At 44.5% G+C, this 25026-nt stretch overlaps 1 protein-coding gene across 18 annotated transcripts in view; it reads right to left on the bottom strand.

Moving 5' to 3' along the window:
* Positions 1-25026, bottom strand: part of LOC110530308 (astrotactin-1) — a 270605-nt gene that overhangs the window by 153609 nt on the left and 91970 nt on the right. For all 18 annotated transcript variants that reach the window (XM_036985941.2, XM_090182267.1, XM_021613237.3 and 15 more), the window contains 2 exons: positions 24563-24637; positions 20056-20193 (listed from right to left, as the gene is read on the bottom strand). In XM_036985941.2, the coding sequence (XP_036841836.2) occupies positions 20056-20193; positions 24563-24637 (213 nt within the window). The remainder of the gene's footprint in view (positions 1-20055; positions 20194-24562; positions 24638-25026) is intronic.

Raw genomic sequence — 25026 nt, 5'->3', positions numbered from 1 at the left:
GCTAGGGGGCACTATTTTTATTTTTGTAAAAATCACGTTCCCAAAGTAAACAGCCTATTTCTCAGGACCAGAATATGCATATAATTGACAGCTTAGGACAGAAAACACAGTTTCCAAAACTGTAAAAATATTGCCTGTGAGTATAACAGAACTGATATTGCAAGCCTGAGGAAAATCCAATCAGGAAGTGACTCTTATTTTGAAAGCTCTGTGTTCCTATGCATCCCTATTGACCATTGAAAGGGATATCAACCAGAATCCTTTTTCTGTGGCTTCCGTAAGGTGTCTACAAACTTTAGACGTAGTTTCAGGCCTTTATTTTGAAGAATGAGCGTAAACGTCCACATTGCGTAAGTGGTCAGTTGTTGGCTCTCAGTATGATTTTTGCGCAAAACAGAGAGGTAGCCATTTTTCCTCCCGGTCCTAGTGAAAAGCCAACTGTCCCGGTTGATATACTGTATTATTGAATAGATATTTGAAAAACACCTTGAGGATTATTGATTATAAAAAACATTTGCCATGTTTCCGTCGATATTATGGATATAATTTGGAATTTTTGTCTGCGTTGTCGTGACTGCTATTTCCAGTGGATTCCTGGGCATAACGCATCAAACTACCGGAGGTATTTGGATATAAAGAATATCTTTATGGAACAAAAGGAACATTTGCTGTCTAACTGGGAGTCTCTTGAGTGAAAACATCCTAAGATCATCAAAGGTAAACAATTAATTTGATTGCTTTTCTGATTTTTGTGACCAAGTTACCTGCCGCTAGGTGTACATAATGTTTTGCTATGATATCGATAAACTTACACAAACGCTTGTATTGTTTTCGCTGTAAAGCATAATTTCAAAATCTGAGACGAGGGTGATCTGAGACGAGGCTGAGACGAGGGTGATTAACAAAAGGCTAAGCTGTGTTTCGCTATATTTCACTTGTGATTTCATGAATATGAATATTTTCTAATAAGATTATTTGATCGTTGCGCAATGCTATTTAGCGTAGTTGATGACAATTATCCCGGATCCGGGATGGGTGGTTCCAAGATTAATAGCCCATGTGTCTCAACCTTAGAATGTGGTTCCTCTCCCCCTAAGAACATAGTTTACTGTTCTGACTTGGTGGTGCACACATAGCCTTCAGTCTGTTTTAGAGAAATGTCATCATCAAATATTGAGCTTTCATTGTCTGCTTTTATGCCCCCGTTATTTATCCTAGGGTTCTGACTTGGTGTACAGGAAGAATATTGTAAGAACGTCCCACTACGTAAGTCTTAGCGAACTCATGAATGTCTTTATTGAATTTACGGCTAGCCTCTTATCCACTAATTGTTCCCTTATGCCATAGTTTGTACATCTCAATTGTTATATTGCTTATATAGATCTATCTCATTACTATTTTATTAATAATTTTAGAGAATGTTGGAATGATGCATTTCATTGTTTTGTTTACTTACTTGTATTACAATTAGCTCATGTGCTTTTCTTCATGAGGAGGGGATACTATATAATGTTGTTGGGTCCATAACCATGTTTGCCAGTGAAAGTCTCTTCCCATTCAAATATTTTTTTTCTACATAAAGTTCAGTAATAGATCCATGTAATTCCAGTTGATATTGCAAGGGTTGTTTTGTCTGCGAAATGCGTTGTCTGTGCATTGGAATTTTGTCTATAAAAGTGGATGCTCGTGATTCCATTTTCCATCCATTTTAGACCACATAGGCCTAAAATACTTAAATTGGTAGGCTAACTGCATATCTCTCTCTCTCTCTCTCTCTCTCTCTCTGTGTGGTAACTTAAAGAAGAGTAACGTTAAGGCCTCGACATCTTGCTGAATTTATCAGAATTTCTGTCTGTCCATTTTCAAAGCTGAACGAATAGGCCTACCTCGCCGCAGATCGTTTGCTTGCACTTACTTATACAGTACTTAGAGCTAAGTGTTAATGATATAAGAAAACACATTATGAATTTCCTGTTTGCGCATGGTTCAAAATTTAAAATTAATGACAGGATTCGTTATTATTGAAGGAAAATTCTTATCGACTTACACAAATCCAGGAGTCAGTCAAAACGATATTTGTTTATTAAGCAAGTCAGCCATATCAGATATTATTTTTTTAAAGTTGGTAAATGAGGCTGAATGAACTCTTTCGCTGCCAGACGGCCCGGCTGATAGCCAGGTGTAGCGGTGGTAAGGATTCACTCCATGGTACTGAAAGTCAGGACAGCTTTATGTAGGCCCTAACAGTTTGTGGGCACCGTTGGTCACCATTTTAGTGCAATCAATGTATTGATTAGTGTTTTGTTGTGTAGCGACTTTGCTGGCATGCATCTAAAAAAAATAGGTTGAGTTTGCCCCACCATGATTTACATGCTAAAATCGCTACAGATAACAATACACAACAAAATACAATATACACGTTAAACTACACAATGTGCCACAGAATGCTGCAGTAGCCCGCAAGGTGTGCCACAGAATGACGCAACTTTTAAAGGAGGAACCACTGTACACATCAAAATACATGAAAAGTGAAATACAATCATAAAACATATACACATTCTTCAGTAAAACAAACAAAACTTTCCTCTTATTTCTGTTGCTAAATAGCAGGTATTACCAAACCGGGGAACGCATACCGCAATGCCGTCGGGGGTACACCCCAAAAAATGTGATTCACATTTTTTAAATAGTTTTTTCTTCACATTTTCAAACAGTACATTTATATTTTCCAATGGGGCTATACATAGATTTTCTCGCCTGAGTAGCCTCATTTCACCGTCAAAAATAAAATGTAACCCAATAGTGTTCGGCGAAATAAAAACACAATGTCAAATACAGGTAGCCTGTTCAGATAATTAACATTCAGAACAGGCAAACCCCATACTATTGTGTAGGACTTAATTCTTCATGCTGCTGTGGATATGGCTGGGACAATGCTGGGGGGAAAAGCCCCAAAAACTATAGACAATGCCTTCATCAAACAACACTGTTTCACAACGCATCAGTGACATGGCAGGAGATGTTATGAAACAATTACTGCTTCGCATACAAGCCAGTGATTTATTTGCGTTACAGCTGGATGAGTCAACAGAAGTGGTGGGCCTGGCACAGCTCCTGGTATATGTCCATTGTGTTTATGGGGTGTCAATTAAGTAAGAAATCCTCTTCTGCAAACCACTAGAAACCAGGACAATATGAGAAGATATTTTTAAAGTACTGGACAGCTTTGTGACATCAAATGGACTTTGGTGGTCAAGATGTGTTGTTATCTGTATTGATGGCGCAAAAGCCATGACAAGGAGACATACTGGAGTGGTAATGCACACGCAAGCAGTTGCTCCCTACGTCATTTGGGTACACTGCAGCATCCACCAAGAGGCTCTTGCTGCCAAGGGAATGCCTGACAGCTTGAAAGACGTTTGAGACTACAGTGAAAATGGTTAACTTTGTTAAAGCAAGGCCCCTGAACTCTTGTGTATTTTCTGCATTATTCAATGATATGGGCAGCAACCATGTAACACTTTTACAACATACAGAAGCTATTGTTATCAAGGGGCAAAGTATTGACATGTTTTTTAATTGAGAGAAGAGCTTATTTACCATAATTTTCACTTGTCTTACCGTTTGCATGATGACGAGTTTCTCACACGACTGGCCTATCTGGGAGATTTTTTTCTCGCCTGAATGATCGGAATCTAGGATTACAGGGACTCTCCACAACTATATTCGATGTGTAGAACAAAATTGAGGCTATGATTTAGAAGTTGGAGCTCTTTTCTGTCTGCATTAAGGACAACACACAGGTCTTTCCATCGTTGTATGATTTTTTTGTGTGCAAATGAACTCCTAGCTTACAGATAATGTCAAATGTGATATAGCGAAGCACCTGAGTGAGCTGGGTGCGCAATTACGCAGGTACTTTCCCGAAACAGACGACACAAACAACTGGATTTGTTATCCCTTTCATGCCCTTCCTCCAGTCCACTTACCGATATCTGAACAAGAGAGCCTCATCGAAATTGCAACAAGCGGTTCTGTGAAAATTGAATTTAACCAGATGCCACTGCCAGATTTCTGGATAGGGCTGAGCCGAGAGTTTCTTAACTTGGCAAATCAAGACACTGATGCCCTTTGCAACCACGTGCCTATGTGAGAGTGGATTCTCGGCCCTCGCTAGCATGAAAACAAAATACAGGCACAGACTATGTGTGGGAAATGATTTAAGACTGAGACTCTCTCCAATACAGCCCAACATTGCAGAGCTATGTGCATCCTTTTAGGCACACCCTTCCCTTCCCTTCTCAACCTGTGGTGAGTTATTCACAAATTTAGATGAACAAATAAGGTTTTATACTGTATATAAGATGGCTAAATAAAGAGCAACATTATTGATTATTATTATATTATTATTTGTGCCCTGGTCCTATAAGAGCTCTTTGTCACTTCCCACGAGCCAGGTTGTGACAAAAACTCACACTCGTTCTTATGTTTAATAAATGTATCATATAGTGTGTGTGTGGCAGTCTTACAATGATGGCAAAAAACAACATTTGAGAGTGCGCTGACCTTGGTGCTAGAGGGGGTATGCAGCTGGAGGTTGACTGTTTGAAAGGGTATGGGACTATAAAACGTTTGGGAACCACTGCTATATAGGATAGCAAGATAACAAGGAGTAGAAGTGAGTAACTAAATCAAACTATCTAAATGGTTAATTAAATGACGAGAGAAAGTCCAATACTGACCCTTTGAAACACAACATTAATGAAAAACTGTGTTTAAGAAAAGTAAAGATACAAGCTCTTTAAAGATGAAAGATCTTGCTACATCTCTTTTTATGAAGTCAAGGAAATAAGGCTCAGACACTTTTAGATCTTGGCCTTGTTTCCCAGTGCCTTCGTAGTGTTTAGATCATCATTAGAACCATCTTAAAATGTATCTTTAGTAGCTGAGGTGTTTCCCAGAGCCTTTATTAGTAAAGAGTCTCTTAAAAACCTTTGCACATCTATGAGTGATCCCGACCACCCGTAGAGCAGCCAAAGTGCATCATTAATTAAGCTCTTCTTTTTTTTTTTACCTCACAATAGATCATTCTAAAACAATGTATAAGTGTTTTGTGTGAATGATGATACAATAATATCTGTTTCATTTGGGTAATGTGACATTTAAAATATAAATTTGTAAAATGTCACTTTTTCCACATTTTGTTGCGTTACAGTCTTATTCTAAAATGGATTAAATGTTTTTCCTTATCAATCTACACACAATACCCCATAATGACAAAGTGAAAACAGGTTTTTAGAAATGTTTGCAAATTTAAAAAAAAATAAAGACCAAAAATACTGTATTTACATAAGTATTCAGACCCTTTGCTATAGACTTGAAATTGAGCTCAGGTGCATCCTGTTTCCATGAATCATCCTTGAGATGTTTCTACAACATTATTGTAGAATTGTAGAGTTCACCTGTGGTAAATTGAATGGACATGATTTGGAAAGGCACACACACACCTGTCTATATAAGGTCCCACAGTTGACAATGCATGTCAGAGCAAAAACAAAGCCAAGAGGTCAAAGGAATTTTCCGTTGAGGCCTTGGTCAGGGAGGTGACCAAGAATCCGATGGTCACTCTGACAGAGCTCTAAAGTTCCTCTGTGGAGATGGGAGAACCTTCCAGAAGGACAATCGTCTCTGCAGCACTCCACCAATCAGGTCTTTATGGTAGAATAGCCAGATGAAAGCCACTCCTCAATAAAAGGCACATGACAGCCTGCTTGGGGGGTTGCCAAAAGGCACCCAAAGGACTCTCAGACCATGAGAAACAAGATTCTCTGGTCTGATGAAACCAAGGCACCGCTCATCACCTGGCCAATACCATCCCTACGATGAAGCATGGTGGTGGCAGCATCATGAAGTGGGGATGTTTTTCAGTGGCAGGGACTGGGACACTAGTCAGGACAGAGGGAAAGATGAATGGAGCAAAGTACAGAGATCCTTGATGAAAACCTGCTCCAGAGCACTCAGGACCTCAGACGAAGGTTCACCTTTCAACAGGGCAACGACCCTAAGCACACAGCCAAGACAACGCAGGAGTGGCTTCGGGATAAGTCTTTGAATTTCTTTGAGTGGCCCAGCTAGAGCTCAGACTTGAACCTGATCAAACAACTCTGGAGAGACTTGAAAATACCTGTGCAGTGATGCTCCCCATCCAACCTGACATAGTTTGAAAGGATCTGCAGAGAAAAATGGGAATAACTCCCCAAATACAGGTGTGCCAAGCTTGTTGCGTCCTACCATTGGAAAACTCAAGGCTGTAATCGCTGCCAACGGTGCTTCAACAAAGAACTTAGTAAAGGGTCTGAATACTTATGTAATTGTGATATTTCAGTTTTTTTATATACATTTGCAAAAATTATGAGGTATTATGTAGATTGATGAGGATTTTTTTTTTTAATACATTTCATAATAAGGCTATCACTGTACGTAACAAAATGTGGAAAAAGTGAAGGGGCACTGTTAATGTCGTAATGTGCATATTCGCATCAACCTGAGGCCGTTGCCGAATCTCACAATAATGGGGCTATCGTTCAAAATGCAGGCTCCCACGAGAGGAGATACTCAGATTGCTCGACCTTGTGTCTCCCTCAATCAGCCGATCAACCCGCTGCAACTTTTCACTGAGTGCTGAGGTGCAGCTTCTAACAGCCTGTGGGGAGTTCCCTCCAGGTCCTTGGGGATTACCGCTGCCTCCGAAAATGATTTTTTAATGAAAAACCAAAATGTGTGCAGGTGAGGGCTTGTTGCTGTATGTATTTGTAGAATAAAATCAAATAATCTGAGACAGGCCATGCCAGTGTGAGGTCTCCTAGACAGAGAGCTCCTGTACATTCTTTGTAATAATACATAATAATACAAAATGTATAGCATTTTTCCATGTTGAACTATTGATTTAGATTAATATTGTCTGAATAGTTTGAATGCAGCACAGTTTCAAGACTGAAGTTGGATGTTGGTTTTTGGCTAGCTAGCTAGCTAATATTAGCTGGCAAGCATGCCATGTTTTGAGTTGATTATGCCTATTATCCAGAGGTTGAGGATGAAGAGAAGCACGTGTAGAGAGATGAAAGTTGACCGAGTTATAAGGATACTCCTGAAGTACTATTGAAGTGTGGTGTGCTTTCTGGCACCTTGTGACTGCCGTAGCATAAACCAAGTGGGTGCTGCATTTTGGTAGTAGTGAATAGTAGCTAGCTACTAGTCCAGTGGCTAGTACGGAACTCTAACTTCATTTGACTAAGTCCTACTACGAAGCCACAGACAGCGTGGATGGCGAGACACCGTGATGACAATGTGCTGCCTGTCTGCTCCCGGCTCTCCCCTTGACCTCCTCCTTCCTCCGCTGACCTCAATCAAGCCATGAACTTTCTCAATCTTTAGTCTCTTGACCGTCGATCTACTTATTAGGATTAATTATGTTGCTGTTTTAAATTGCTTGTTTTTTTGTTGTTGCTTTACAGTGCTTTGAGATTTCTTTATGTAATGAATAACTTTAGAAAAGTTGAATAAATTATTATTATTATATTGTGGTGCAGTGTGCTAAAGCACTATGGAGGAAGGACAAACAGGGTTCAAATCTTCAAATCAATGATCATTACAAGACAAAAATGGTTTGATTGTGGATTATTCCAATTTGTTTTCATTCATAAAAAATTGTTTGCAAATTGTATAGGCCTAGGCTACGTTTCAAATTAAATGTGGGTTATTAGTAATCTTTGCTTATGACAACTGGCATTGATTTCAGCACCAGGAAACTGGACAACTCCCCCAACGGGATCATGTTAAAATCCGAACACACCCTCAACAACCCTTTTAGCTGTCGCTCTTATAGGTTCACTCTACGTGCTCGTTTGGGAAACACTTAAAAATTTGGCACGTAAATAACAATAAATCTGGTACGATCATCGTAATGCTTAAGTTCCATCGCATCTGGGAACAAGGCCCAGAGGCTTTTCTTCTTTGTGTTCCTGCCAGTGAGCAAGACGTGGCGATAAATGATTATCAAACAAGGCCTCAGAGGGATCACACAGCTCCAAAGCTGAGTAAATCAGAAGCATCTAGAGGTGGTAGGTAGCTGCGGTGTGTGCTACCACCCTGGGGGCACCCAACTCGAGCATTCATCACATCATCAATCACAAGACATGGAGTTATTTACTCAGTTTTCAAAAAAAGATGCCAAATGATAAATATAATAAAATAAATACAGGAAACAAGTAGGGTATAAAGTGATATAATATGGGAGAATCGTACACATTATGCCAGTAAAAGGTAAAAGGTACACACAGAAGGTGCACTAGGAGAAAGAGGACTGTGGTAGTCTACTGCAAGACTTAATGGATACACAGTATCACAATTATAGTCATTGTTTGTTTGACATGAGCAGTAATGTCATGTACTGTCATGTTGTGTCTTGTCTCTGTCCTTTCCCTTCACCCTGTCTCCCTCTGCTGGTCGTTGTTAGGTTACCTTTTCTCCCCCGCTTTCCCCCAGCTGTTCCTTGTCTCCTCTAACTACCCATTCACCCCGTTTCCCACCTGTTCCCTTTTTCCCTCTGATTAGGTCCCTATATCTTTCTCTGTTTCTGTTCCTGTCCTTGTCGGATTCTTGTTTGTTGTGTTTCATGCCTGAGCCAGACTATCGTCATGTTTGCTGTAACCTTGTCCTGTCCTGTCGGAATCTGCCGGTCTATCTGAGCCTACCTATGTTTGGTTATTAAAGAAGCTCTGTTTAAGTTAGTTCGCTTTTGGGTCCTCATTCACTCACCGTAACAGAAGAATCCGACCAAGAATGGACCCAGCGACTTCGGATCCTCTCCACTCAGCCGTCGAGATCCAGGGAGCGATGCTAGGCAGACACGAGCAGGAATTGTCTGCTGCTCGACATGCCGTTGAGACCCTGGCCACCCAAGTCTCCAACCTCACAGAACAGGTTCACCATCTCCGCCTCGATCCACCGGCCACTTCCAGGGCTTTCGAATCTCCGGAGCCCAGAATCAATAACCCGCCGTGTTACTCTGGGGAGCCCACTGAATGCCGCTCGTTCCTCACCCAGTGTGATATTGTGTTTTCTCTCCAGCCCAACACTTACGCCAGGAGCACTGCTCGTGTCGCCTACGTCATATCTCTCCTTACTGGACGGGCTCGTGAGTGGGGCACGGCAATCTGGGAGGCAAGGGCTGAGTGTACTAACCAGTATCAGGACTTTAAGGAGGAGATGATACGGGTTTTTGATCGATCTGTTTTTGGGGAGGAGGCTTCCAGGGCCCTTTCTTCCCTATGTCAAGGCAATCGATCCATAACAGACTACTCTATTGAGTTTCGCACTCTTGCTGCCTCCAGTGGCTGGAACGAGCCGGCTTTGCTCGCTCGTCTTCTGGAGGGTCTCCGCGCAGAGGTAAAGGATGAGATTCTCTCCCGGGAGGTCCCTTCCAGCGTGGATTCCTTGATTGAACTCGCTATTCGCATTGAGCGGCGGGTTGATCTTCGTCACCGAGCTCGTGGAAAGGAGCTCGCGTTCTCCGTTGCCCCCCTCTCCGCATCACTACCATCTTCCTCTGCCGGCTCGGGAGCTGAGCCTATGCAGCTGGGAGGTATCCGCATCTCGACTAAGGAGAGGGAACGGAGAATCACCAACCGCCTCTGTCTCTATTGCGGTTCTGCTGGTCATTTTGTCACTTCATGTCCAGTAAAAGGCCAGAGCTCATCAGTAAGCGGAGGGCTACTGGTGAGCGCTACTACTCCTGTCTCTCCTTCAAGATCCTGCACTACCTTGTCGGTCCATCTACGCTGGACCGGTTCGTCAGCTTCCTGCAGTGCCTTAATAGACTCTGGGGCGGAGGGCTGTTTTATGGACGAGACCTGGGCTCGGGAACATGACATTCCTCTCAGACAGTTAAGGGAGTCCACGGCCTTGTTCGCCCTGGATGGTAGTCCTCTCCCCAGGATTCAGCGTGAGACGCTACCTTTAACCCTCACTGTTTCTGGTAATCATAGCGAAACCATTTCTTTTTTGATTTTTCGTTCACCTTTTACACCTGTTGTTTTGGGCCATCCCTGGCTAGTTTGTCATAATCCTTCCATTAATTGGTCTAGTAATTCTATCCTCTCCTGGAACGTCTCTTGTCATGTGAAATGTTTAATGTCTGCTATCCCTCCTGTTTCCTCTGTCTCTTCTTCACAGGAGGAGCCTGGTGATTTGACAGGGGTGCCGGAGGAATATCACGATCTGCGCACGGTGTTCAGTCGGTCCAGGGCCACCTCTCTTCCTCCACACCGGTCGTATGATTGTAGTATTGATCTCCTTCCGGGAACCACTCCCCCCCGGGGTAGACTATACTCTCTGTCGGCTCCCGAACGTAAGGCTCTCGAGGATTATTTGTCTGTAGCTCTTGACGCCGGTACCATAGTCCCCTCCTCCTCTCCCGCCGGAGCGGGGTTTTTTTTTGTCAAGAAGAAGGACGGGTCTCTGCGCCCCTGCATAGATTATCGAGGGCTGAATGACATAACAGTTAAGAATCGTTATCCGCTTCCTCTTATGTCTTCAGCCTTCGAGATCCTGCAGGGAGCCAGGTTTTTCACTAAGTTGGACCTTCGTAACGCTTACCATCTCGTGCGCATCAGGGAGGGGGACGAGTGGAAGACGGCGTTTAACACTCCGTTAGGGCACTTTGAATACCGGGTTCTTCCTTTCGGCCTCGCTAACGCTCCAGCTGTCTTTCAGGCATTAGTCAATGATGTCCTGAGAGACATGCTGAACATCTTTGTTTTCGTTTACCTTGACGATATCCTGATTTTTTCACCGTCACTCCAGATTCATCTTCAGCACGTTCGACGTGTCCTCCAGCGCCTTTTAGAGAATTGTCTTTTTGTGAAGGCTGAGAAGTGCACTTTTCATGCCTCCTCCGTCACATTTCTCGGTTCTGTTATTTCCGCTGAAGGCATTAAGATGGATCCCGCTAAGGTCCAAGCTGTCATTGATTGGCCCGCCCCTAAGTCACGCGTCGAGCTGCAGCGCTTTCTCGGCTTCGCGAACTTCTATCGTCGTTTCATCCGTAATTTCGGTCAGGTGGCAGCTCCTCTCACAGCCCTTACTTCTGTCAAGACGTGCTTTAAGTGGTCCGTTTCCGCCCAGGGAGCTTTTGATCTCCTCAAGAATCGTTTTACATCCGCTCCTATCCTTGTTACACCTGACGTCTCTAGACAGTTCGTTGTCGAGGTTGACGCGTCAGAGGTGGGCGTGGGAGCCATTCTTTCTCAGCGCTCCCTCTCTGACGACAAGGTCCACCCATGCGCGTATTTTTCTCATCGCCTGTCCCCGTCGGAACGTAACTATGATGTGGGAAACCGCGAACTGCTCGCCATCCGGTTAGCCCTAGGCGAATGGCGACAGTGGTTGGAGGGGGCGACCGTTCCTTTTGTCGTTTGGACTGACCATAGGAACCTTGAGTACATCCGTTCTGCCAAACGACTTAATGCGCGTCAGGCGCGTTGGGCGCTGTTTTTCGCTCGTTTCGAGTTCGTGATTTCTTATCGTCCGGGCTCTAAGAACACCAAGCCTGATGCTTTATCTCGTCTCTTCAGTTCTTCAGTAGCCTCCACTGACCCCGAGGGGATTCTCCCTGAGGGGCGTGTTGTCGGGTTGACTGTCTGGGGAATTGAGAGGCAGGTAAAGCAAGCGCTCACTCACACTCCGTCGCCGCGCGCTTGTCCTAGGAACCTTCTTTTCGTTCCCGTTCCTACTCGTCTGGCCGTTCTTCAGTGGGCTCACTCTGCCAAGTTAGCCGGCCACCCTGGCGTTCGGGGTACGCTTGCTTCCATTCGCCAGCGTTTTTGGTGGCCCACCCGGGAGCATGACACGCGTCGTTTCGTGGCTGCTTGTTCGGTCTGCGCGCAGACTAAGTCCGGTAACTCCCCTCCTGCCGGCCGTCTCAGGCCGCTTCCCATTCCCTCTCGACCGTGGTCTCACATCGCCTTAGATTTTGTCACCGGACTGCCTTCGTCAGCGGGGAAGACTGTTATTCTTACGGTTGTCGATAGGTTCTCTAAGGCGGCTCATTTCATTCCCCTTGCTAAGCTTCCTTCTGCTAAAGAGACGGCACAAATCATCATCGAGAATGTTTTCAGAATTCATGGCCTTCCGTCAGACGTCGTTTCGGACAGAGGTCCGCAATTCACGTCTCAATTTTGGAGGGAGTTTTGCCGTTTGATTGGGGCTTCCGTCAGTCTCTCTTCCGGCTTTCACCCCCAGTCTAACGGTCAAGCAGAACGGGCCAATCAGACTATTGGTCGCATCTTACGCAGTCTTTCTTTTCGCAACCCTGCGTCTTGGTCAGAACAGCTCCCCTGGGCAGAATACGCCCACAACTCGCTTCCTTCGTCTGCGACCGGGCTATCTCCTTTTCAGAGTAGCCTCGGGTACCAGCCTCCGCTGTTCTCATCTCAGTTCGCCGAGTCCAGCGTCCCCTCCGCTCAGGCTTTTGTCCAACGTTGCGAGCGCACCTGGAAGAGGGTCAGGTCTGCACTTTGCCGTTATAGGACGCAGACTGTGAGGGCTGCTAATAAGCGTAGAACTAAGAGTCCTAGATATTGTCGCGGTCAGAGAGTTTGGCTCTCCACTCAGAACCTTCCCCTTAAGACGGCTTCTCGCAAGTTGACCCCGCGGTTCATTGGTCCGTTCCGTATTTCTCGGGTCATTAATCCTGTCGCAGTTCGACTTCTTCTTCCGCGATACCTTCGTCGCGTCCACCCGGTCTTCCATGTCTCTTGTATTAAGCCCGTTCTTCGCGCCCCCGCTCGTCTCCCCCCCCCCCCCCCCATCCTTGTCGAGGGCGCACCCATCTACAGGGTCCGCAGGATTTTGGACATGCGTCCTCGGGGCCGTGGTCACCAGTACCTCGTTGATTGGGAGGGGTACGGTCCTGAGGAGAGGAGTTGGGTTCCCTCTCGGGACGTGCTGGACCGTGCGCTGATCGAGGATTTCCTCCGTTGCCGCCAGGTTTCCTCCTCGAGTGCGCCAGGAGGCGCTCGGTGAGTGGGGGGGTACTGTCATGTACTGTCATGTTGTGTCTTGTCTCTGTCCTTTCCCTTCACCCTGTCTCCCTCTGCTGGTCGTTGTTAGGTTACCTTTTCTCCCCCGCTTTCCCCCAGCTGTTCCTTGTCTCCTCTAACTACCCATTCACCCCGTTTCCCACCTGTTCCCTTTTTCCCTCTGATTAGGTCCCTATATCTTTCTCTGTTTCTGTTCCTGTCCTTGTCGGATTCTTGTTTGTTGTGTTTCATGCCTGAGCCAGACTATCGTCATGTTTGCTGTAACCTTGTCCTGTCCTGTCGGAATCTGCCGGTCTATCTGAGCCTACCTATGTTTGGTTATTAAAGAAGCTCTGTTTAAGTTAGTTCGCTTTTGGGTCCTCATTCACTCACCGTAACAAGTAATGTGTTTTTGTTGTATGCAGTCACTTATATTTGGCCTGTTGCACAAATGTGGAGCTGCTATAGGCTACATCATTAACTATTCTGATCTCAGCTGGAAAAAAAAGAGACTCCTAACTATTTCAGTGCTTCACAGAGAATAATTCAAATGTCTAAAGATTAATCAACTTCTGCAAAAGACAAATTAATCAAAGGATAATCTGCCCTTTTGCTAATGGTATTAAAGCTAAAAATTCATCCTCCAACTAATCTAAAGCCCAGTTCCATGATCACTCTGTTACGGTGAGTGAATGAGGACCCAAAAGCGAACGAACTTAAACAGAGCTTCTTTAATAACCAAACATAGGTAGGCTCAGATAGACCGGCAGATTCCGACAGGACAGGACAAGGTTACAGCAAATATGACGATAGTCTGGCTCAGGCATGAAACACAACAAACAAGAATCCGACAAGGACAGGAACAAAAACAGAGAGAGATATAGGGGACTAATCAGAGGGAAAAGGGGAACAGGTGGGAGAAGGGGTGACGAGGTAGTCAAGAGGAGACAAGGAACAGCTGGGGGAAAGCGGGGGAGAAAAGGTAACCTAATACGACCAGCAGAGGGAGACAGGGTGAAAGGAAAGGACAGAAAGACACAACATGACAATACATGACAGTACCCCCCCACTCACCGAGCGCCTCCTGGCGCACTCGAGGAGGAAACCTGGCGGCAACGGAGGAAATCCTCGATCAGCGCACGGTCCAGCACGTCCCGAGAGGGAACCCAACTCCTCTCCTCAGGACCGTACCCCTCCCAATCAACGAGGTACTGGTGACCACGGCCCCGAGGACGCATGTCCAAAATCCTGCGGACCCTGTAGATGGGTGCGCCCTCGACAAGGATGGGGGGGGGGGGTGAAGACGAGCGGGGGCGCGAAGAACGGGCTTAATACAGGAGACATGGAAGACCGGGTGGACGCGACGAAGGTATCGCGGAAGAAGAAGTCGAACTGCGACAGGATTAATGACCCGAGAAATACGGAACGGACCAATGAACCGCGGGGTCAACTTGCGAGAAGCCGTCTTAAGGGGAAGGTTCTGAGTGGAGAGCCAAACTCTCTGACCGCGACAATATCTAGGACTCTTAGTTCTACGCTTATTAGCAGCCCTCACAGTCTGCGTCCTATAACGGCAAAGTGCAGACCTGACCCTCTTCCAGGTGCGCTCGCAACGTTGGACAAAAGCCTGAGCGGAGGGGACGCTGGACTCGGCGAACTGAGATGAGAACAGCGGAGGCTGGTACCCGAGGCTACTCTGAAAAGGAGATAGCCCGGTCGCAGACGAAGGAAGCGAGTTGTGGGCGTATTCTGCCCAGGGGAGCTGTTCTGACCAAGACGCAGGGTTGCGAAAAGAAAGACTGCGTAAGATGCGACCAATAGTCTGATTGGCCCGTTCTGCTTGACCGTTAGACTGGGGGTGAAAGCCGGAAGAGAGACTGACGGAAGCCCCAATCAAACGGCAAAACTCCCTCCAAAATTGAGACGTGAATTGCGGACCTCTGTCCGAAACGACGTCTGACGGAAGGCCATGAATTCTGAAAACATTCTCGATGATGATTTGTGCCGTCTCTTTAGCAGAAGGAAGCTTAGCAAGGGGAATGAAATGAGCCGCCTTAGAGAACCTATCGACAACCGTAAGAATAACAGTCTTCCCCGCTGACGAAGGCAGTCCGGTGACAAAATCTAAGGCGATGTGAGACCACGGTCGAGAGGGAATGGGAAGCGGCCTGAGACGGCCGGCAGGAGGGGAGTTACCGGACTTAGTCTGCGCGCAGACCGAACAAGCAGCCACGAAACGACGCGTGTCATGCTCCCGGGTGGGCCACCAAAAACGCTGCCGAATGGAAGCAAGCGTACCCCGAACGCCAGGGTGGCCGGCTAACTTGGCAGAGTGAGCCCACTGAAGAACGGCCAGACGAGTAGGAACGGGAACGAAAAGAAGGTTCCTAGGACAAGCGCGCGGCGACGGAGTGTGAGTGAGCGCTTGCTTTACCTGCCTCTCAATTCCCCAGACAGTCAACCCGACAACACGCCCCTCAGGGAGAATCCCCTCGGGGTCAGTGGAGGCTACTGAAGAACTGAAGAGACGAGATAAAGCATCAGGCTTGGTGTTCTTAGAGCCCGGACGATAAGAAATCACGAACTCGAAACGAGCGAAAAACAGCGCCCAACGCGCCTGACGCGCATTAAGTCGTTTGGCAGAACGGATGTACTCAAGGTTCCTATGGTCAGTCCAAACGACAAAAGGAACAGTCGCCCCCTCCAACCACTGTCGCCATTCGCCTAGGGCTAACCGGATGGCGAGCAGTTCGCGGTTTCCCACATCATAGTTACGTTCCGACGGCGACAGGCGATGAGAAAAATACGCGCATGGGTGGACCTTGTCGTCAGAGAGGGAGCGCTGAGAAAGAATGGCTCCCACGCCCACCTCTGACGCGTCAACCTCGACAACGAACTGTCTAGAGACGTCAGGTGTAACAAGGATAGGAGCGGATGTAAAACGATTCTTGAGGAGATCAAAAGCTCCCTGGGCGGAAACGGACCACTTAAAGCACGTCTTGACAGAAGTAAGGGCTGTGAGAGGAGCTGCCACCTGACCGAAATTACGGATGAAACGACGATAGAAGTTCGCGAAGCCGAGAAAGCGCTGCAGCTCGACGCGTGACTTAGGGGCGGGCCAATCAATGACAGCTTGGACCTTAGCGGGATCCATCTTAATGCCTTCAGCGGAAATAACAGAACCGAGAAATGTGACGGAGGAGGCATGAAAAGTGCACTTCTCAGCCTTCACAAAAAGACAATTCTCTAAAAGGCGCTGGAGGACACGTCGAACGTGCTGAAGATGAATCTGGAGTGACGGTGAAAAAATCAGGATATCGTCAAGGTAAACGAAAACAAAGATGTTCAGCATGTCTCTCAGGACATCATTGACTAATGCCTGAAAGACAGCTGGAGCGTTAGCGAGGCCGAAAGGAAGAACCCGGTATTCAAAGTGCCCTAACGGAGTGTTAAACGCCGTCTTCCACTCGTCCCCCTCCCTGATGCGCACGAGATGGTAAGCGTTACGAAGGTCCAACTTAGTGAAAAACCTGGCTCCCTGCAGGATCTCGAAGGCTGAAGACATAAGAGGAAGCGGATAACGATTCTTAACTGTTATGTCATTCAGCCCTCGATAATCTATGCAGGGGCGCAGAGACCCGTCCTTCTTCTTGACAAAAAAAAACCCCGCTCCGGCGGGAGAGGAGGAGGGGACTATGGTACCGGCGTCAAGAGCTACAGACAAATAATCCTCGAGAGCCTTACGTTCGGGAGCCGACAGAGAGTATAGTCTACCCCGGGGGGGAGTGGTTCCCGGAAGGAGATCAATACTACAATCATACGACCGGTGTGGAGGAAGAGAGGTGGCCCTGGACCGACTGAACACCGTGCGCAGATCGTGATATTCCTCCGGCACCCCTGTCAAATCACCAGGCTCCTCCTGTGAAGAAGAGACAGAGGAAACAGGAGGGATAGCAGACATTAAACATTTCACATGACAAGAGACGTTCCAGGAGAGGATAGAATTACTAGACCAATTAATGGAAGGATTATGACAAACTAGCCAGGGATGGCCCAAAACAACAGGTGTAAAAGGTGAACGAAAAATCAAAAAAGAAATGGTTTCGCTATGATTACCAGAAACAGTGAGGGTTAAAGGTAGCGTCTCACGCTGAATCCTGGGGAGAGGACTACCATCCAGGGCGAACAAGGCCGTGGACTCCCTTAACTGTCTGAGAGGAATGTCATGTTCCCGAGCCCAGGTCTCGTCCATAAAACAGCCCTCCGCCCCAGAGTCTATTAAGGCACTGCAGGAAGCTGACGAACCGGTCCAGCGTAGATGGACCGACAAGGTAGTGCAGGATCTTGAAGGAGAGACAGGAGTAGTAGCGCTCACCAGTAGCCCTCCGCTTACTGATGAGCTCTGGCTTTTACTGGACATGAAGTGACAAAATGACCAGCGGAACCGCAATAGAGACAGAGGCGGTTGGTGATTCTCCGTTCCCTCTCCTTAGTCGAGATGCGGATACCTCCCAGCTGCATAGGCTCAGCTCCCGAGCCGGCAGAGGAAGATGGTAGTGATGCGGAGAGGGGGGCAACGGAGAACGCGAGCTCCTTTCCACGAGCTCGGTGACGAAGATCAACCCGTCGCTCAATGCGAATAGCGAGTTCAATCAGGGAATCCACGCTGGAAGGGACCTCCCGGGAGAGAATCTCATCCTTTACCTCTGCGCGGAGACCCTCCAGAAAACGAGCGAGCAAAGCCGGCTCGTTCCAGCCACTGGAGGCAGCAAGAGTGCGAAACTCAATAGAGTAGTCTGTTATGGATCGATTACCTTGACATAGGGAAGACAGGGCCCTGGAAGCCTCCTCCCCAAAAACAGATCGATCAAAAACCCGTATCATCTCCTCCTTAAAGTCCTGATACTGGTTAGTACACTCAGCCCTTGCCTCCCAGATTGCCGTGCCCCACTCACGAGCCCGTCCAATAAGGAGAGATATGACGTAGGCGACACGAGCAGTGCTCCTGGAGTAAGTGTTGGGCTGGAGAGAAAACACAATATCACACTGGGTGAGGAACGAGCGGCATTCAGTGGGCTCCCCAGAGTAACACGGCGGGTTATTGATTCTGGGCTCCGGAGATTCGAAAGCCCTGGAAGTGGCCGGTGGATCGAGGCGGAGATGGTGAACCTGTTCTGTGAGGTTGGAGACTTGGGTGGCCAGGGTCTCAACGGCATGTCGAGCAGCAGACAATTCCTGCTCGTGTCTGCCTAGCATCGCTCCCTGGATCTCGACGGCTGAGTGGAGAGGATCCGAAGTCGCTGGGTCCATTCTTGGTCGGATTCTTCTGTTACGGTGAGTGAATGAGGACCCAAAAGCGAACGAACTTAAACAGAGCTTCTTTAATAACCAAACATAGGTAGGCTCAGATAGACCGGCAGATTCCGACAGGACAGGACAAGGTTACAGCAAATATGACGATAGTCTGGCTCAGGCATGAAACACAACAAACAAGAATCCGACAAGGACAGGAACAAAAACAGAGAGAGATATAGGGGACTAATCAGAGGGAAAAGGGGAACAGGTGGGAGAAGGGGTGACAAGGTAGTCAAGAGGAGACAAGGAACAGCTGGGGGAAAGCGGGGAAGAAAAGGTAACCTAATACGACCAGCAGAGGGAGACAGGGTGAAAGGAAAGGACAGAAAGACACAACATGACAATACATGACACACTCTTTAAAAAGTCTGCTTGGATGTATTGATGTGATTTTATCAATCGTTACTGATTTTGAAATTGTGTTGTTTGTGAATAATATGTCATTGATGAAATCAGGAGCTTGCAAATCTTGACTGATCCCCCTGATATCTGAGCTTTCCTACACCAAATCATTCCCAGTTGACCGCCTGAGAATGATCCTTCAACAGATGCATATTTAAACTGAAAAATATATAAAATAATTAAACAGGATAGGACATTCCATCAGGTTTAAAACAGTTACAAGTTGACTAAAACGAGAAGGTGGACATTTCATCTGATTAATCCCTAAAACGCTAATATACAGTATGCCATACCTGTGCCAGACTGAATTGCTAAAAACTATAGACCCAAACATCATGCAGCTGTATAATCTCGTTTTTTATATCTGATGGTGTGAGCTTATGTTACAAGAATGTGACATTTTCAAGTGAAGAATCCTAATAAAATACGTATCATTAAAAAACGATAGAAGCAAATGTTTACCAAGAGCAACTAAGGCAGGCCAAGGACTCAGTTAAGACCATCTACTGGAAGGATTTCAACTCTGATACAAGGATAACTTTGAACTCAGCAAATGGTGGATGTGTGAAGCGAAACCTTTTCAACTGATTCATCAAGAGCAGCCAGGTGAAATTGCAATAAAAATGCCTTGGATACTCAGTGACATTATGTTGTGTTTCCCACATTTTAACAAAAGTAACTTTTCTCCAAATGCCATTTGTCTAATGAAACTACCCACACGCAATGAATGCAATCAGGTTTATGGCTAAATAGCTTAAAAGCTGCATTTGTTGAAGTTTGTAAAAAAAATATTATTTTGGGTATGTTTTTTCTGCACTTCAAAAAATATCTATGTGCAAGGAGTACATTTCCTTTGGAGGTGTTATGAACCATTTAACAATTCAATGTTTTCTGGTATTACATTGCCAAATGAGTTTTGTTTTTGCTGCTCGCTTATTGATTTCTTGCTCAATTTTAGTGTTCCATTACTCTTTGAATCATGATCAATGAAACACTTGCAATGTCTGACATCAACCTTATAATGAGTGCTACATTCTCCAGAACAGTTAATTGGGAATCAAAATGCTTTCAATACAGAGGATACTCAATGATGATTATAATGGAATGAAAATACTGGTATGTAGCCTCAAGATATTATTTTCTTCATAGCTAATATCATCACTCCTTATAAAAAGTACAGTATCTCATGAAACACATATGGAATAGTTGAATCTCTCACCTCACATCCACAGCATCTTCCATGACAGTCATATCAGTCTTGCACTTGGCTGATGGGTTGATTGCCAGCTCAGCAGGTGGAATGACAAAGCTTTTACTCAATGGTAACCACATCCCTTCCCCCAATGTGTATGTGAACCTAAAGAGGAAGAATACAAGGATTTTGACATTGGAAACAAAGCGGGAAAAGTGCCGCAAAGTATATTTTGAAAGAACATTTCCCACTTTGTCCATTTCATTTAGTATTTAAAAAACCTGGGGCTCCTACCACTTTGCTAATGCCTGTTTGTCTGAAATATGCAAATGTACAGGTCTTCTGGTGCCTTGTTGAGTGGTACTGTAGCTCAGAAGATCAGTGTGGGGAACATCTGTGCTTGCTTTACTACAGGGAAATACAATACATCTAAAGATTGCCTGCTGCCCATAGTAGCCTTGGAGACTTTGGATGCTTTCAGAATTTATATCTCTCTGGATAATCACAAGTGTTTCCTCAGTTATCTTCAAAAACATTTTACACTCATTTAAACTAAAGGTTGATTGGGCTGAGGAGTAGCATGTGATGTTTTTTCTGGCACATCATCTATTACAAGAGTCTGGACCAAGTACTGTATTCTAGGGGGATTCTTGATCTACCCTTGAACTTACTTCGGCATTGTTTACAATCCAGCATCAACTGGATAGTAAACAGGCTTCAACATGAATCTCAAAGTCAAACTGTTTATGAGTCACACCTGCATAAAGATGTACATAAAGAAGGTGTTCTTCTATTTGACACCAAACGCAGTTGTATCATTTCTTATATATTATGCATGCATCATCGTAGCACAAAAAAAAAATGGACTTGTTGATTAAAATGGTTAATGGATATTTTTGGCAGACTTAACATATTTTGCATTTCACATTGTGCAATTGGAATCTAAAAAAAATGCTAACTTAGCATAGGAAAAGGCCACCAGATCACTGCATGCATTACTAGTCACTTTAGGAAGGGAATGATTAAACCCACTGTAAGAGAGAGCTTTAATTATGTCCCTCCAATTACCTCCTCTGCTTCCAACTGTAGTGTTATATGAATCAACCTCTCTCAGTCCTACCATTTAATATCATGCACTGGATTCTTCCAAGTGATTATGGGCAGACAGGCAAGTCTATTAAAACAGTATTATTATCCTATTATTTCCCTGGAAGTCATTGCTATAGCCCCATAAGACTCTCTCCTTATCCAGAGGAAATATGCATTTCCTTTGTGGTACAGTATGGGATGATGCCCATATGAAATAAGAAATCCCTTAAACAACAGAAGCTTGTGGAACAGTAGCAAGGGACACTCCTCACTGGAGTTCGTGAGCACAGGAATGAATCACAAGAGAAAACAACCTTTGAGGGTGAACCCCCTCCACCCATTCAGTGCAGGTGTATACAGTGATAGAAAGACTTGACCTGCCATACAAACCCAACCAGTTTATTTTCTTCCTGTACTTGATCTAGTTTCTGCCCAAGCCCTGCCCTGGCACTGTGACAGCTTGCAAATGGATTCAACTAATCGAACTCTAACAAGTTACTCATCTAGATGCTAGACTCTTCACACGATTATAGATCCCCATGTTATTTGAGATTGTTGACTGGCTAGTGTGTATAGGATCTTATTTTGAATTAACATGCTGCTCTTGATTCACATGATCCCCAAGCTCAGGAAAAAATGTTTCTAATTTTAATTTTGTATTCTATTCATGAGTGCAATACTGTTTTGTTGAATTGTAATACACGGATGGGTGATTTGGCAAACGGGCAGCCCCTAAAAACGTTAATTATGTGTGCACCATTTGAACATAAGAGTGTGAGTGAGGTTCAAAGAGGAGCCTGAGACATTTGAATTCCAATGGATGTTGGTGTAAAACGCTTGAGCACAAAGTTACTTTAAACCCGATGCTGAACAGAATATCAAGACAGGCCCCCTGAGCATTAACATTCCAAAGGGGAATCAAATGTATCAAAGAGCCTCATAGAGATGTTTGTATGATGGCTGCTCTCAATGACTAACAAAGACAGCGCTTACAACCATGAGAATAACTAAACCATCCCTGTGAAAATATATTATCTGTGTCTCAAATGGCACCCTATTCCCGAAATAGTACACTCCTTTTGACCAGAGCCCTATGGGCCATGGTCAAAAGCAGTGCACTATATAAGGAATAGGGTGCCATTTGGGATGTAAAACTGTTCTTTGTTGAGAGCAGTGTCAAGCAGCATAATCAGTATTGTTGTTGTGTCCTTGGCTTTTGAGGAGGCATCTAGATATTGTATATATACAAAACAGGAGGCATATCATTGATAAGGGTTTTCCCTCCCACTTCCCTAGTCTTTCTCTGTACTCAATTGTAAAATAAATTAGAAAACAACTGTGATGGTTTATGTCATAGAATGCAAATGTTGACTTTCTATCGACCAAGAACATTGTGTGATATTTTACGAAACAGGCCTCAGCATTGCTGTAACAACAAATTCAAACTTTCTTCTGTGGTTTCGTGGGGTTGCATGTTTTTTTTTTTTAAATAGCACATTCTCATTAATTCCACTGGGTATACGACAACAGAAGAAGATAAATATAACATTTCAAATGTATTACACATTTCATGCAAGGATCAAATGTAAGTACACAAAAGTAATCAGACAAATTAGAACTAGAGAACTAAACTGAAACTCTCATTTCAGAGCTGTGTGTGCATGTAGTTAAACTATTAAAATCAGTTTTATGCCTTACACATAAAACAAAATCAATTGTATTACCCGATCAGGGAATGGTTTTTAAAGAATTAACAAATCCCATGATTTAAGATTATTCTCTTTGTAAACATACCCCATGTAGAGCTCAAATGGTACAAAATGAAATACTGCTTTTTTTGTGAACATTACTTATTTATCATGTACAGAGTGATACAATTCCTTCATGCCATTAAAAGAACAAGATAACTCAGCTTTAACTAAGACAAGATTGGAACTTTGGTGTTTTCTAATGAAACATAATGTTTAAAAAAGTAGAAAGTATGTCCTGAAATGTTGTTAGACAGAATAGGAACACAATCTTTTTTTTCTTATAGTGTAAAATCTACTCGATAAGCTTTCACTTCTTTCTATACCATCTTCAAAAGTGATTATCTTGTGCAAAAGTAGTAGTATCAGCCATAATCAAATGAAAAAACGTTTCATATTGTAAAAAAAAGTTACTGCTTTCCAACGGGTCAACTCAATTTCATGCTGTTTTAAAAAGGGTTACTTCTTTTTTATTTTACGTATTAAGATCCCCATTAGCCCGACGCCATTGGCAAAAGCTAGTCTTTCTGGAGTCCGACACATAACGAAAAATACAGTACAGACTAAATGTACTTCATTCATTTAAAAACATTAACATGTAGTGTGTGTGTGTGTGTGTGTGTGTGTGTGTGTGTGTGTGTGTGTGTGTGTGTGTGTGTGTTTGTGTGCGTGCGTGCATGCGTGCGTGGCTGGGTGCGTGCATATCTATCAGTTACACATACTGTACATGTCAGAACATACACACAACAAGTAGGTCACATGGGGGAGAGGCATTGTGCTGTGAGGTGTGGCTATATTTGTTTTTTGAAACCAGGTTTGCTGTTCACTTGCACTATATAAGATGGAAGGGAATTCCATGCACTCATGCTCTGTATAATACTGTACGTTTCCTTGAATTTGTTCTGGACCTGGGTACAGTGAAAAGACTCCTGGTGGCATGTCTGGTGGGGTAAGTGTGTGTGTCAGTGCTGTGTGTAAGTTGACTATGCAAACAATTAGGAATTTCCAACACATTCATGTTTCTTAAAACAACATGAAGTGATGCAGTCAGTGACACAGTCAGTCAGTCTTTCCTCAACTCAAGAGAGACTGGCATGTATAGTATTAATATAAGCCCACTGATTACAATGATGAGCAAGACGTGAAGCTCGGTTCTGGGCCAGCTGCAGCTTAACTAGGTCTTTCTTTGCAGCACTTGACCATATGACTGGACAAAAATCAAGATAAGATAAAACTAGAGCCTGCAGGACTTGCTTTGTGGAGTGAGGTGTCAAAAAAGCATAGCATCTCTTTATTACTGACAAACCTGTCCCCATCTTTACAAACATTAAATCAATATGTTTTGGACAAGACCATTTACAATCTAAGGTAACACCAGGTCATTTAGTCTCCTCAACTTGTTCAACAGCCACACTATTCATTGCCAGATTCAGATGAGGTCTAGAATTTAGGGAATCATTTGTACCAAATATAGTGCTCTTAGTTTTAGAGATGTGCACGACCCGTTTATTACTGGCCACCCATTCCAAAACAGACTGCAACTCTTTGTTAAGGGTTTCAGTGACTTCATTAGCTGTGGTTGCTGATGAGTACTGTATATGGTTGAATCATCAGCACACATGCTTGTGTAATGCCAGTGGCAGGTCATTGGTTAAAATGTGTTTGGATGAATAGATGTGTACCAAGAGTTATCTTACCTGAAAATGCGATCAGATGGTTGTTCTCCCATCACCAGATCAAAACCACGCTGGAAAATAGTGTAAGGCCAGGGTCTGGTGACAAATAAGAGATAGGAGAGAACAAGACTTATTTTCAGTCAAAACCAGTAAGCTGATTTCCGAGACAAGAATGAAATTACTGATTTAAATAAAGAAACATGTTTTATTACTTTAAGTAGAGTGTAACAATGAGTAATCATTATCTTAGGTCTATCTTCATTTAGTGTTGCGTTGTCTCTCTTGTCGTGATGTGTGTTTTGTCCTATATTTCTATTTAATTCATTTTTATTTTTAATCCCAGCCCCTCTCCCCGCAGGAGGCCTTTTGCCTTTTGGTAGGCCGTCATTGTAAATAACAATTTGTTCTTGACTGACTTGCCTAGTTAATGTAAATAAAGGTTAAATATCACAGCACGTTACACTGCAATACAAATAGGGCCGGCT

Source organism: Oncorhynchus mykiss, chromosome 8 (genome assembly GCF_057628025.1).
Source record: "Oncorhynchus mykiss isolate SJ-2025 chromosome 8, ASM5762802v1, whole genome shotgun sequence".
NCBI lineage: Eukaryota > Metazoa > Chordata > Actinopteri > Salmoniformes > Salmonidae > Oncorhynchus > Oncorhynchus mykiss.
This window is presented reverse-complemented; position numbering and strand designations above follow the sequence as displayed.